This window comes from Mandrillus leucophaeus, unplaced genomic scaffold (genome assembly GCF_000951045.1).
Source record: "Mandrillus leucophaeus isolate KB7577 unplaced genomic scaffold, Mleu.le_1.0 Scaffold1102, whole genome shotgun sequence".
Taxonomy (NCBI): Eukaryota; Metazoa; Chordata; class Mammalia; order Primates; family Cercopithecidae; genus Mandrillus; species Mandrillus leucophaeus.
Genome location: NW_012099233.1, coordinates 126,437 through 142,273, shown reverse-complemented (window position 1 = coordinate 142,273; position 15,837 = coordinate 126,437). Strand labels below are relative to the sequence as shown.

General features: G+C 43.7%; 2 protein-coding genes and 1 pseudogene across 2 annotated transcripts in view; all 3 read right to left on the bottom strand.

The window, feature by feature from the left end:
• The window catches only part of LOC105548291 (olfactory receptor 2H2), a 16,852-nt gene extending 1,453 nt beyond the window's left edge, over nt 1–15,399 (bottom strand). The window contains exon 1 of the mRNA XM_011992228.1: nt 15,193–15,399. The gene's annotated coding sequence lies outside the window, so the exon portion shown is untranslated. The remainder of the gene's footprint in view (nt 1–15,192) is intronic.
• LOC105548380 (olfactory receptor 2H2-like) lies at nt 3–14,079 on the bottom strand (the record flags this gene model as incomplete). The annotated part of the gene is made up of 2 exons (XM_011992394.1): nt 14,029–14,079; nt 3–1,066 (listed from the first exon to the last, which is right to left on the bottom strand). A coding segment is annotated over exon 2 (789 nt), but the record flags the coding sequence as incomplete, so codon positions are not given.
• On the bottom strand, nt 6,030–6,555 carry LOC105548299 (annotated as a pseudogene).
• Nucleotides 15,400–15,837: the final 438 nt, after the last annotated feature.

Below are 15,837 nucleotides of genomic sequence, written 5' to 3'. Positions count from 1 at the left end.
TAGGGATTTTTGGGCTGGAGGTAAACAGCAATGACTGAGCTGTAGAAGAGGGTGACCACAGCGAGATGGGAGGAGCAGGTCCCAAAAGCTTTCCTCTGCCCTTTTGCAGAGTTAATCCTCAGCACTGCCCAGGTAATGGCTCCATAAGAGACAAGGATGAGGCTGAGAGGCACAACCAAGATGAAGACACTGGCAACAGCCATCTGGATCTCATTGTAGGAGGTGTCCCCGCAGGAGAGTCGAATTAGAGCTGGGACCTCACAGACAAAATCATCCACTTGCCGATGGGGGCAGAAGGGCAGGCGCAGGGTGGATGGTGTCTGGACCACTGACTCCACCAGCCCAATGACCCAGGCCACAGATGCCAGCTGCCAGCACAGGCGGGGGTGGATGATGGTGGCATAATGGAGAGGCTGGCAGACAGCCACGTAGCGATCAAAAGCCATCACTGTCAAGAGGATGCACTCAGTGGTCCCCAGGGACAGGAAGATGAAGAGCTGGACAGAGCAGCCCAGGAAGCTGATGGTCTTCTTTGGGCCCCAGAGGTTAACCAGCATCTGGGGGACACAAGTCGTGGTGAAGCAGAGGTCCAAGAAGGAGAGGTTGGAGAGGAAAAAGTGTATTGGAGAGTGGAGCCTGGGGTCCAGCACAGACAGCAGGATGATGAGTGTGTTGCCCACCAGGGTTAGGAGGTAGGAAGTGAAGACAACCACAAAGAGAGTCCTTTCCAGTGCTGGGTGTTCAGAGAAGCCCAGAAGGAGGAAGCCCATGGGGGAGCTTTGGTTAACCATGGCCTGTTCTTGTTTGTACCTGGAAGGATGAGGCTGTCGCCCCAGTGTGATTCAACTTGTCTTATCAAAACTCAGCCTGGGTGTTTGTGAGGTCACAGCAGGTGGGTGTTTCTCTTCTGTCTCTGCTCACCCAGCCTCCATTTCCCAGGCTCATCACCATCCAGCAGCTCCTTCTCGTTCCCTGTTCTTTCTGGTCAAACATTGCCTAGTGAGAATGAGGAAACCACGAATGTACTGGACAGCGGATGGAGACTCACACTGGTGCCTCTGACTTCCTGGGTGAGGGCAGAGGAGGCTGATTTAAAATATGCATTAATTAATTCATTCATTCAAGGGAAACTTACTGAGTGCCACTATGTTCTGAATGCTGTTCTAGAGTTGTCTCATTTATTGGATGATCTCGTAATGTATATTGAATGAATTTTCTGATAAGTGATCTCTGTAGGCTCAATTATTGCTCTATTGGTTGAATGAATTTTATAGAACTCTGTATATTCCATTTGTTTTGTATTTTTTCATTTGCTAGTGAGCTTTTCAGAGACAGTGTTTTATCTAAGAGAGATTTTGTTTTGTTTTAAGATGTCCCCACTTACAGAGAGACCAGGTTGGTTGCCCCGGCCTTTTTAGCAACCTAAGTTGCTGAACCAACTGACCTGAAGGGAGGGGTGGAAATTGGTCCACGTGCTTCGTCCTTGCCATGAGTAGCTTACAAGTAGGAGGCGAGAGTGACCACAAGCATGTTAAAATCACCAGGAGTTCACAGGAACATTATCGAAAGACTCCAAGAGTCACTCTCCTTAAATCCTGTAGTCTTTCAGACACCACCAAAAAGGAATCCAAATTTTAAAGGCCAGTAACAGCAATGTACTGGGTGAATGAGAGTAAAGGTTCTGTAGGATGACTGACCTATTTGGTCGGATATGTCAGGGAAAGCTTCCTAGAGGAGGTGGCTGGGTTTTTTCCTTAAAATAGAGATGTATTGGGGCATAGAAGGTCAGCTGAGAGCTGGAGGTGGGAGACTGAAGCCACTCTGGCAGGTCAGAGACAAGGACTCAGGGTCTTACAGGACCTTAGGAAGGCCATGAGGGGAGCAGAGGAGATGGTGGGCCACCCACAAACGTGCCGCGGAGCTCAGAGGATGGCAGGAGTGTCTTCCTCTTACAGGGTCTCCATCTTGTATTAAGTTCTATCACATCTCCCTTTTTGCCAGGACTCTCTGCCATTGTCTCTTCTTCCTCTTTCTCCCATTATTCTTTTCTTGCTTAAAATATATTTTTAATTTTTAAAATATTGTTACATATTTAAACATAAATATGAGTAAGGCAAATTGCAGTTTAAAGAATAATAATGTTAGGGCCGGGCGCGGTGGCTCACGCCTGTAATCCCAGCACTTTGGGAGGCCGAGGCGGGTGGATCACGAGGTCAACAGTTCAAGACCAGCCTGACCAACATAGTGAAACCCTGTCTCTACTGAAAATACAAAAAAATTAGCTGGGCATGGTGGAGGGTGCCTGTAATCCCAGCTACTTGGGAGGCTGAGGCAGGAGAATCTCTTGAACCTGGGAGGTGGAGGTTGCAGTGAGCCGAGATTGCACCACTGCACTCTAGCCTGGGCAGCGAGAGCAAAATTCTGTCTAAAAAAAAAAAAAAAAAAAAAGAAGAATAACGTCAACCCCTGGTATGCCCATCAAGCAGATTAAGGAACTGAGCAAATGTTTCAAGTATTTTAGAAGCTCCTGTGTGCCCCTCTCTGCTCTCTCAATTCCTCACCCCTCAAGACGTCACCACTATTCTGTTTTTTTTTTTTTTAAGACGAAGTCACATTCTGTAGCCCAGGCTGGAGTGCAATGGTGTGATCTCTGCTCACTGCAACCTCCACCTCCAGGGCTCAAGCTATTCTCCTGCCTCAGCCTTGCAAGTAGCAGGGATTACAGGCACTCATGACCATGCTCAGCTAATTTTTGTATTTTTAGTAGAGATGGGGTTTTGCCGTGTTGGTCAGGCTGGTCTCAGACTCCTGACCTCAGGTGATCTGTCCGCCTCAGCTGCCCAAAGTGCTGGGATTACAGACATGAGCCACCGTGCCTGGCCTCTAAAATTTTAATTATGCCTTCACTTTCATTTTTTGAGGTGTATTTCACATACCATAAAATTTGCCCTTTTGAAGTGTATAATTTAGTGGTTTAAAGTATATTCACAAGTTGTGCAACCAACATCATTTACTTCCAGAACATTTCATCACCCCCAAAAGAAACCTCATGCTCATTAGCTGCCGCCCCCCTCCTTTGTTTCCTTTGTAATATAAAATTCTTTGCATGTAACCTTAAACAATAGCCAACTGTTTCTTATTCATCCATCATGTGTCATCCTAATTAATTTTCTACATTTCTAACTTTGTCATTATCTTGGCATTTTACTCCTTTCCTTTCTCTGCTATATTGCTAAATCTCTTTAGATTACACCTTTCTTAGTGACTCTTTGTTTCCCTTTCCCTCTTTGATCTCTGCCTTTTCCACTCTCATTATTTTTCTCCTACTCCTTTTCCTTCTGATATATTCATGCATTGATCTGTGCATTTATTCATTTATCAAACTCCAAAGTGCCAGCATTGTGTTAGGAGCTGGGGAAGGAGTTGGGAGGTTCCTTGAAAGGGGTTTATGATAGGCTAGTGACCATGACCTACCCTTGCTGTTAGTAAGGTGCTTCCTGTGTGCCAAGCATGGTGATAAACAGCTCCCTGAACATCTGGTTCTCACAGTGACCCTACAAAGACATATAATTATCCCAATTTTACCAAAAAGTGAACAGTCACAGACAAGATAAGAGACTTGTATAAGGTTACCTAGCCAATAAGTGCTAGGACTAGGATTTTAGAGTACATTTAACTCCAAATCTGGTGCTCCAGTGTTGAGGATAGGTGGAAACTGATATCTCAGAGCCAAAGAGCAAAGGTTCTACTTACCTTCAATCAAATAAAAATCTGTTCTGCTACCAGCAATACCCATAACAGAGCTCTTAATTGGCACCCAGCCTCCACTTGTACATCAGGAAGAAACAAAACAAAAAAAAAATAAAGAGGAATGGGCATCCTTGAATGGGCAACTGCATCTCTGGTCACAATAGGGATTGCTAATGTTGGCCATCTGGCACTTTTCTAAGCACACATGTGTGTGATGAGCTGGAGCTGGCTGAGACTATCTCTTGATTAGTAAAATTTAGGAATTTTGTGAGACAGTTATTAAACCATTGGTGGCTTGAGACAGCCATGGCAGGAATATTTACACTATGAAAATTGGCAAACACTACAAATTAGGGCTCTCCCCATCTGCCACCAACCAAGATATTTATTAAACATTTAGCCTACACTGCTGATTGTCCTTCACAACTCTACATATTATTCTCTTCCTTCCAATATGAAGAAGTTGAAACAAAGAAATGTAAATAACTTTCCCAAGGCTGTAAGTAAGCACCAGAGCTGATGGTTGAACCCAAATCTGCTAACTGTAGAGGGTGTGCATCAACCAAAGCCCACCAAATCTCTGCAGGGAGGATGAGGCCAAGGTCAGAACTTTGCCATTGAGTTCTTTGACATCGAGTTCTTTGCCAACAATTTTTCCCCTCCGTCTAAGGAGAGGTGTGTCTGTGTTTTAGTGGCATTGGAGGTAGAAATGTTGACATGGTATGGTGGTAGAGAGAGGGATCCCACGGAGGGAAAGAGCTCATTAATTCTGCTGAGACCCTAGGGTCCATAGCCCACAGACAGTTCATTAGCCACTAATTATGGTAAAGGGGGCAGGGGAATATCTATAGGAAATATGCCAACAATAGTCATCACTGTGGTAGGTAAAAGAGGTCCCTCACTGCTTCTTTCTGTCAATAGGAAGAAAAAGGACAGTGTCTGTCTTCCCCACCACATCCAGTGAGTCCTGGGCATCCTGATAGTCCTCTCAAGCTTATGATTCATCCATTCAGAACCTCAGTTTTTTAAGTTCTCAGCTTCCTCCTTTTCTATTTAATTCTTCTGCAATGGATCACATTGTAGTAACAGAATTATAAAGCTCTGGGTTTGGAGAGTACTTAGGACATTTAGCCAATCTTCATATAACTGAATCGTTATGCTTCTCTTCCATTAGAAAGGAAGCCTATGGGGTCAGCTAATAAATGGCATGTACTATGTCCATGGATCTACTCAGTAGTCATTTCTGCGGCCTTTAAATCTGTAACTGGAATGCACATGCTTGGCAGTTGGCAGAATCCCCACATAGTTCTTTAATCTGTGGAGTAAGAACTACAGATTCAAGTGGAAGCCCTGAATCTACACCTCTTACCACAAAGACAGTAAATCAAGAACAATATCAAAATTCAAGGGAAATGGCTGATTGATGCCACCTTTAATGGATGTGAGGGTTCATTCCTATCGTATTTCACATTTAATTCACCTGTCTGGTCACTACAAAAATCAGAGGCATCTTGAAAGGTGACCAGACTAGCACAAATCCAACCAAGAAATAGCTGTAATTGCAGCTGTTGTGCCTGATTAACACGGTTTCAGGTCCATGTTATATAGCTATTAATCTGTTGAATAGTGTGTTCTTTTCTTTTCTTTTTGAGATGGAATCTCACTTTGTTGCCCAGGCTGGAGGGCAATGGCGCGATCTTGGCTCTCTGCAACCTCTGCCTCCCGAGTTCAAGCGATCCTCCTGCCTCAGCCTCCTGAGTAGCTGGGACTGCAGGCGAACGCCACCACGCCCAGCTAATTTTTGTATTTTTAGTAGAGGGTTTCACCATATTGTCAGGCTGGTCTAACTCCTGATCTCGTGATCTGCCTGCCTCGGCCTCCCAAAGTGCTGGGATTACAGACGTGAGCCACTGCGCCTGGATGAATGTGTTCTTTTCAAATACTATCAGGAAGAAAGACCAAAGGCAGTTTGAATTTACAGGGTATGGATATAAGTGTACATTTACATTTACATTTTTGCTTCAGTACCATGTTAAAACTCTCCCATTATAATAGGGTCCATATAATAGGGACATGGGTGTGCTGCAACTCCGGCAAAAAAAGCCTTGATTTCTATAGTGTAAATATTCTCACCATGGCCAATTTTAAACTGTCAATGTGAGATTACTGAAAATGCAGAGTTGTAGAGAAACGTACAGTAACACACCATTACACAGAAGAATTTATAATACAGAGGGTTTTGGTTTTTTTTTTGAATAAACAAACGGTCTTTGTTAGGCTCAGACCAGAAGTCCATGGGTCTTGAGGAGACCTGTGTGTATTTGCCAGTTTTCTTTTTCATGTTCTTTTCTGCCTATTTCTGCAGCCTCATAAGCTGTTTCTTCTTCTGGTAGTGGATCTTGGCCTTCTCCTTCCTCTTCTCCAGGGTGGCTGTCACTGCCTGGTACTTCCAGCTAACTTCATGAGCCGGGTGTCTAGGCAGACAAACTTTCTTGTAGGCTTCAGACACACAGCCTTGAGGGCAGCAGGAACCACTATCGCTTTTTCTTGTCATAGGGCGGCGGAATGTCATCAGACACCTTGAGGTGGTTCAGGGTGGCCTGGCCTCGCTGGGTCTTTTGGGGCAGCCGGCCTTGCACCATCCACCAGAAGATGCCTCTGGGGCCGAGAAATAGCAGGGCCTCGAGAAGGGTTGATGTTCATCTGCTTGCGGAGAAAGGCCTGGGGAAAGGCCAGGTACTTCAACTTGTTTCTGTAGAAATTGCCAGAAATGTTGATGCTCACGACCACCACCTTCTGGCCTAGAAGGAGGGAAAGGGTTGGGAAGTGCTGAGGGTGCCACCTGAAGGCTCTCCCTCTACCTGTGACTGCACACAGACAGTGATGGGCAGAGCGGAGTTCATGTTTAAATGAAAAGACAGGCTAATGGAAAATCACTTCTGAGCCAGGAGGACCACACTCAAGGAATGGGAGTGGCTGGCAGGTCTCAGAGCAGCAGTGCATGGGGTTGGTCTCATGGCCATGAAACTCAAACGAAAGATGGTGATTGTTGCTCATCACCGATCCAGAATATTTTTATTATACAGACAACATTATTTAGTATTTTTATTATACAGACATAATAGATATAAATAACCAGAATAGTATAGAAAATATGGTAAGATAAATACCTAGAAAATGAAGAGCTTAGGGATTTGTTACCTATGTCTTAAAATAACTTATTAAAATAATAGTCATGTTTAACAACTGGTTTGCACAATTTCTGAAAATTTAACTGTTGACTCTATGAGGCAGTATGAACTAGCTGCAACACACCACTGAACGTGGACCCTCTGGACATTCTACAAAACATCACATTGTTCCACTGTATCAATAATATCTTATTAATCAAACAGAACGAGCCATGAGGACAAGCATATTGGCGACACTGGTAAGACAAATGCACTCCAGAGAGTGGGAGATATACCCTGTGAAGATTCAGCATCCTCCACATCTTCGAAGTTTTTAAACTTCGTGCCAGGATATCCCTCTAAAGTAAGAACACATTATTGCATTTCACACTTAACACCACTAATGCAGAACTGGAAAGAGATGCACAGTAACACACCATTACACAGAATAATTTATAATACAGGAGTGTTTTTTGTTTGTGTGTGTTTTGGAATAAACAGTCTTTATTAGGCTCAGACCAGGAATCCATAGGTCTTGGGGAGACCTGTGTATATTTGTCAATTTTCTTCTCCACGTTCTTTTCCACCTGCTTCTGTAGCCTCATGAGCTGTTTCTTCTTCCACTAGTGAATCTTGGTGTTCTCCCTCCCCTTCTCCAGGGTAGAGAATGTTTGGTTGTCCTATTTAGTTTCTAGAGGAAGCATATTCCATGCTCATGGGAATACCACATGGAACAGTTTACTAGCGACTGACTGAAGCCCAGAGCAGACATGGGCTCTGCAGTTGTTCTAGGCTGTCATATCAGCCATGTGGTACTGCTTTGGCCATGTGACTTAATAGACCTAATAAGCACTAAAGGTATCAGTGGTGGGAAAAGATACAGTGTGGCATTTTGGGCAAGCCTCAAAAGGAAAATCACAACATAGATCCCCGGGGTTCTTGATCAAAGCTATACTGTCTGTTGCAGGAAAGTGAACTCCATTAGGAAACAAGTCCTAGCCTGCTCTTGGGCCTTAATAGAGACAGAGCTCCTGATCATGAGACATCAAATGGCCATGAGGCTAAGACTGTCCATCATGAGCTGGGTCCTGTCAAATCAATCAAATGATGAGGTCTGGTGGTTACAACATCATCAATTGGAAGAGAGAAGTAGTATATCCTGGATCAATCGTGGGCAGAACTGGAGGGCAAATGCAAGGTGCTGAAGTGGGGGACCAGGTTCCCATGTCCCGCACACTGTGGCCTTGGTACTTCCCAGCTTGCTCATACCAGTAGCTCATGGGAGTGTTCTAGTTATTTATTGCTGCATAACAAAATCTCCCCAAATTTAATGGGCTTAAATGAACACAAACTTCTTTGTATCTCACATGTTGTAGGCCAAGAATTTGGGAAGAAATTGGCTGGGTTTTCTTATATTCCATGTTGTATCAGCTGGGATCCCTTGGAAGTATTCAGCTGGCATATGGACTGCTCTAGAGAGTCCGAGACAGCTTCACTCACATGCCTGACACCTTGGTGGGTTCACTGTAAGTTTGGGCTCATCTTGACTCTTCTCTGTCTTCATGCTATCTCAGGGCCTTTCTACATAGTCTGCCCAGCATGATAGTCAAACTTTTTACTTGGAAACTCAGGACTCCAAGATAGCAATGAGGAACAGCCAGTTCTCTTACAGGCTGGCCCCAGAGCCGGCATGGTGTCACTTCTGCCACACTGTTTTTGTCAAAACAGTCATAGACTAGCACCGATTCAAGGGGAGGGGAAATAGATAGCCCTCCTGATGGGATGATTGTCCGATAGTTTGTAGCCATCTTTAATCTGTCATGGGGTGAGGGGTACTTTATAATTGGCTAATGGAGGAAAAATAAGATGACCTTGGTTCATGGATGTATCTTTTCAACACATTGGTGTGAGCTGAAAATGGACGGCTGCTGCATTCTAGCCGCACTCAAGAGCAGTTCTGAAAGACAACAGAAATTGTAAATCCTCCCAATGGGCAAAGCTTTGCGTAATGCACCTGATTATCTGTTTTGTGTGGAAAGAATAATGGCCTAATGGAAGAATATTGTGAATACATGGGCAGTGGCAAATGGCTTGGTTGGCTGGTCAAGGGCTTGGAAGGAGGAGGTTTAGAAGATGAAGAACAATGAAATTTGAGGAAGAGGCACTTGGATGGATTTATGAAAATGGGAAATCTTTTTTTATTTATGAAAATGGGAAAATTGTGAATATCTTTGTTTTGCATGCTAATGGCCACTAGAGAGCATCCACAATAGAAGGGGCTCTAAACAACGAAGTAAACAGTGACTACAGGCCAGTTCACACTAAGCAACCTTCTCCACAGGCCACCCTAGTGCTGGTGAAAATGGACTTATGAAGGCAGTAGCGATGGTGGCAGGATGCAGGTCTGTATGTGTTCAACAGCATGGCTTCAACTCACCAGCACTGATCTAACTCCTGCTGCTGCTGAACGTCCAACCTGCCAGAAACATGCAAATGCTGCCCTTGATATGGCACCACATTCTGGGCATGAGTTTGCAGGTCCAGGATTCAAAATGGATTTGAATCCAGACCATCTGATGCTGCACAATGGGAAAGGGCTCTGGGTATTTGCAGAAAACCCCCAAACTGACCATTTTCTCCTATATCCTCAACATTCGACACTTCTAGTCACCAAAACATGTTGGGTTTTATTTTATTTTATTTTATTTTATTATTGTTATTTTTTTTTGAGATGGGAGTTTTGCTCTGTTGCCTAGGCTGGAGTGCAGTGGCGCGATCTTGGCTCACTGCAAGCTCTGCCTCCCAGGTTCACGCCATTCTCCCGCTTCAGTCTCCCGAGTAGCTGGGACTACAGGGGCCTGCCACCACGCCCGGCTAATTTTTTGTATTTTTAGTAGAGACGGGGTTTCACCTTGTTAGCCAGGATGGTCTCGATTTCCTGACTTCGTGATCCGCCTGCTTTGGCCTCCTAACGTGCTGAGATTACAAGGCTGAGCCACCGCGCCTGGCCAACATATTGGTTTTTCTCCCAGACTGACCAATATATTCTTCAGTGGGTACCAATTAGGTGTCCTATAGTTCAATTCAATTCACTTCTGATATTATTCACCTGGAGATAGAGTGAGATCCCACAGATTAAAGGATCCCGTAAGACTGCTCCCCACTTCAGATGCCAATCACAAGTCCAAGCTTCTGGAACTTCTGACCTACTGGGAATCCTATTGGAGGTTCCCACAATCCCCTCCTTGGGTTTGATCATTTATTAGAGCAGTTCACAGAATACATGAAAGCTCTTTACTTCAATTTACGAGTTTATTATAAAGGATATTCCGAAGGATACAGATGAACAATGAAATAGAAGAGATGCACAGGAAAAGGTATGTGGAAAGGGGCACAGAGCTTCCGGGGCATGCCGCCCTCTCAGCACGTCTGTGTGTTCACCAACCTGGAAGTTCTCTGAGCTCCATAGTTCAGGGATTTTTGTGGAGGCTTCTTCAAATAGGTATAGTTGATTATTAACTCAATGTCTAGCCCCTCTCGATTTTCTGGAAGATGAGGGTAGAGCTGAAAGTTTCAAACTTCTAATCATGGCTTGGTCCTTCCAGTCAGAGTCCCCATTCAGAGGCCCACCAAGGGGTCACTTCATTAGAACAAAAGATGCTCCTGTTACCCAGGAAATTCCAAGGGATTAGAGCTCAATGTTAGGAACTGACATATTTGGTCAAAGACCAAATATTAGAACAAAAGACTCTCCTAGCACCCCTATTGCTCAGGGAATTACAAGGGCCTTAGGAACTCTGTGCCAGGAACTGGGATCAAAGGCCAAATATGTATTTCTTATTATATCACAATATCACAGCCGCTTGGCCACCACATTATTCTGCAGCCCATGACTACAATAGCTCTTTGGATTATATTCAGATGGTTTTCACATGTGGCTATAGACTCAAGTACCATACTCAATGATGATCTCAGAATTACATGTCATTTTGCTATGATTCTCTCCCATGTTTAGCTTTTTGAAAAACTTTTGGTTTCATATTATATTATGGGATATATTAGCAATCTCTGATAGTTTTGTGGCATATTAAATATTCATGGATGAAGCAGCTTTGGGAGTAGGTAATGGATAGGGTGTTTATAACTAACCTAATTTAAATTTTATTCTAGTTACTACGTTACTATAGCTATTTTGCCTGGCAATTAATGAAGAGCACTGGAACTGATTCCTACTGGGGCATAAACTTGTAGCCACTTCTGTCTTTAGTCTATTAGCTGCTTAAAATTTACACGCATGCACACACATACACACTATTTTGAATATGTAAAGCACACACAGCTGTAACATTTAAAAGACAGGCAAAAATATAAAGTGAAAAGCAGATTTCTCTTCCATGTCTGTTCTTCTTCAAGTTACAGCTGTCAATGATGTCATAGGGCTCACCAGCTCCAGAAACAGCTTCTTCTGCAGGAACCTGGGAGGCTTCCAAGACACAAAGGGATATTACTTCCTGCTGAAAGACATTGATGATGGCTTTCTTGACTCCTGTAGACCTCGCGACTGCCGGATCCCAGTTGGTGTAATCTGCCACAGTCTTTGGCAGGAGCAGGAATCGCGGGCCCAGAGCTTGAGCCGATTTCTTCTTCTCAACATGGCAACCTTGTCTAGGGGAGGCTGGCACAGAGGTCTGCAACCATGAGCTAGCTCCGCCCTGCTCTGCTGTCAGTCTGCACCGGAGGCCAATGCTTTCATGAGGACGCAGGGCCTAGGATTTCTTTCCATAAATATAGTCTATCCTCCATTCCCACAGGTTCTGCATCCACAAGCAAACATGAATTGAAAATACAATATTCTCAGGATGCTAAACTCATGGATGTGAGAACCGACTTTTTGTATCTGTGAGTTCTGCGAGCTCAACTTTGGAACTTCAGCATCTGCAGATTTTGGTATCCGAGGGAAGTCCTGGAACTACTTCCCTGGGGATACTGAGGAATGACCGTAATAAATGTTCATTAAATACCTACTATGCCAGATACTATGCCAGGCACTAAGAGTTTTAGGATAAGTGAGCCAAAACCCTGGCCCTCACTTTCCTTACTGTGTGCTTTGAGAGGTAGACAATTAAAAAGATCCTGTTACTTCATAGGAAGTGCTTTTTGTTGGTGGTAGAGAGGAGCCGGAGGGGAGAGTCTTCCAAAAAGTGGGAGGAGCACGTTCAAAGGCTAAATGTGGCAGAGAGCATAGTGTGGCTCAAACACTTGCACTTGCAGGTAGTTCTGTGAACTTGCAGGATTCTAGGCAGTTGAGCCTTAGGAGGTGGGGATGGTAAAGTCTAGAAAACAGGAACCCGATCTAGGAGTTTGGGCTCCACATTTTATTGCAGGGGGAATCTATATATTATTTTTGGCTAAGCGAGTAACATAGTCAAATTTGTATTTTAGAATGATTACTCTGGTTCAACATGGATAATCAATTTGAATCGGTCAAGACTGCAGGCAAAGAGGCAGTTAGTAGTCATTCCTATCATCCACCAGATATTTCTGGTTCCCTTTCCTGCCACATGATTGGTTTATTTCCCCTTACCTTGAAGTTATATGTAGCCATGAGATTTGCTTTGGCAAATGACCAATGAGTCAAACTGTTATGCCACTTCTGATTGGAAACTAAGTGCTAGTTTGCTATTTGTCATGCTTATTATTTCCTTCTTTCCCAGCACCTAGGAGTGTTTGAGATGGTGGGTGTTCTGCCAGTCCACATCTTGGGGTGAGGATGACAAGGCAGAACTTCTGGTTGGATGACAATGGGCATGCAGCAGCAGCAAGAAATAAACGTATGCTGTTTCAAGTCACTGAGGATTGGTATTGTTATCACAGCATAACCTGGTATATACTGACTGGTACACCTGAGATGCAGCTATTGCAATAAAAATAAGCAGCACGTGGACTGCAGGTAAGGTAGAAGCAGTGGGAATGGAGGGAATGGACAGATGTGAGGGCTGTTGAGATAAAATTGACCAGATAAAGTGACTGAAATGCAGGAGAAGAAACAGGTTCAGGTAGAGAAAGATGCTGATTTTAATGTGGAACATTCTGGATTTGAAGTTCAGGTGGAGGTGTCTGGTGGACAGCTGGACTTACAAGTGTGCAACTCAAGAGAGCTGTGTTATAGATGAAGATTAGAAGCATCAATAGATTAACACATTCCTGCACTCCTCTTCCTTGACCTGAAGGTCAAGATTCTCTGCTCTTTCCTTCTGAAGGAGGCATTAGCATCAAGATGGTGTAGGCTACTGAGGGGACAAAGGCAATGAGAAGAGGAAAGAGGAGAGAATGGTTCCATTCTAAACAGATTTTCCATCACACTCTCCATTCCATTCATGTGAGGCTTTGAGAAAGTAATGAACGTAGATCAACTTGAAAAAGGAAATAAGATTTCATAGAAGTTGGGGCTTACACTTCTGCTCCCTTTCTTCTGAGGCCCTTGCTCCATCCAGGCTCCACTGCAGCACTTTATTACTTACAACTGGATTTCATTTTTGTGCCTGGCCAGTAGAGGTTGGTCAGAATTTCACAACTGCACTAGGAAATGGATGCAGGACAGCTGTTACCACTGTGTAGCCACTGAAGAGCAGACTCACACCTCCTCATGGTCACTGTCATGCAGAGGTTGAGAAGAGGTAAAGGAAAATCATCTCCAGGAATGGGAACACATTTTCAGGGTTTGGCGGGAGATTAGTGTTGTGATCCCTGGAAAGCTGGATAATCAGGAAACCTACTAGGACTGGAAAAATAGAGTTTTCTGCCTGATAACCCATTTGGGTATAAATCCTAATGATGTTGGTATATTTATAATGGTGTAAAAGCAAATGCATGCACCTGGTAAGTTAACAGATATGCATCTCAAATTAGGTCTAACAAATTGCTGTGTGTTCTTGGGTGAAATTATTACATTCTCTGAGCTTCAGCTTTCTGTCAGTCCACCTCAAGCAAGTGGAGATGAACCATCCTGATGACAAAGGAAATAAGATTGTAAGAATCAGAAGTGGCTGGGCACTATGGTTCACTCCTGTAATCCCAGCACTTTGGGAGGCCGAGGCGGGTGGATCACCTGAGGTCAGGAGTTTGAGAACAGCCTGGCCAACATGGTGAAACCCCGTCTCTACTTAAAATAAAAAATTAGCTGGGTATGGTGGCGCACGCCTGTAGTCCCAGCTACTCGGGAAGCTGAGGCAGGAGAATTGCTTAATCCTGGGAAGTAGAGGTTGCAGTGAGCCGAGATCACGCCACTGCACTCCAGCCTGGGTGACAGAGTGAAACTCTGTCTCAAAAAAACAAAACAAAACAAAACAAAACAAAAACCAAAAAAAATCAAAAGTGATGGTAAAGTGATGATGATAATATGAGAATCAGAGAGAGGTTACATAACCAGAAATAGGCATGGTGTATTTGGAGAACCTGTAATGGAGAAGACAGTTAAAAAATCGAAAAGAAAATAAAAATATAGAAATTAAATATTAAAATGGGCAAGTATGATAATCTTTTTGTGTTTTAGATGTTAATTAAAGATACCTACCTCCTCTTACCTGACTCTTAGTCTTTCTCTGTCTCTTTCTCTCTCTCTCACACACACACAAATGTACTGTGACCCATTGTAAAGGCTTTGATGGGTATATGAAAGGTAGTATACTTGGGAACTCAAACTTGTTCACAAAAGGATAAATAGTTTCTTCTTAATTTAGAAAGCACATTAAGCAGCTCTCCCCCAGCTTTGTGTGGGCCCCATTTCCTTCCCCAGCAATCTCCTGAATGCCCTGGTTACCTCCTTGTTCCTCAGGGTGTATATGAGAGGGTTCAGTGAAGGAGTGCCCACTGCATAGAAGAGACCAAAGAACTTGCCCTTCTCTTGGGCGTAGGGATTTTTGGGCTGGAGGTAAACAGCAATGACTGAGCTGTAGAAGAGGTTGACCACAGTGAGATGGGAGGAGCAGGTCCTAAAAGCTTTCCTCCGCCCTTTTTCAGAGTTAGTCCTTAGCACTGCCCGGACAATGGCTCCATAAGAGACAAGGATGAGGCTGAGGCACAGCCAAGATGAAGACACTGGCAACAGCCATCTGGATCCCATTGTAGGAGGTGTCCCCACAGGAGAGTCGAATTAGCACTGGGACCTCACAGACAAAATCATCCACCTGCCGCTGGTCTTATTAAAACTCAGCCTGAGTGTTTGTGATGTCACAGTAGGTGGGTGTTTCTCTTCTGTCTCTGCTCACCCAGCCTTCCTTTCCCAGGCTCATCACCATCCAGCAGCTCCTTCTCATTCCCTGTTCCTTCTGATCAAACATTGTCTAGTGGGAGTGAGGAAACCATTAATGTGCTCGACAACGGATGGAGCCTCACACTGGTGCCTCTGACTTCCTGGTTGAATGCAAAACGACTGATGTAAACCACAGATCAGCTAACTAGTTAGTTTTCATTAATTTTGAAAAAATTTATTAAGCACCTATATGTTCTAATCACTATGCTACTACTGAATTTTCCCTGTTATGTGTGGAAGGAAATACAAAGAAATGTGTGTTTAGTGAGTTTCGTGATTGTAAACATTACTAGAGAATTCATCATGTTTTCTAGTGGTTGGCATAAATTTTCTCAAATCATTCACATTCTATCTACTTTACACTTTTGCAAGAGATTTGACCAGTGATAGAAATGTGGACTGTGGAGATTTCTTCTGTACGTGAAATGACTCAACCGCTGGAAAGATCAGTCTGGTGATTTAGGTCTTGCAAAAAAATTATGACTTATTAAACTAAGAACAAATATTTCTTCTGCAAATGAAATGTCCTACCTAAATGTTCCATTATGTGTAATATGTAAAAATAAGGAAAAATATAATGTCAGTCAGAAAGATTATTTTCTGGTT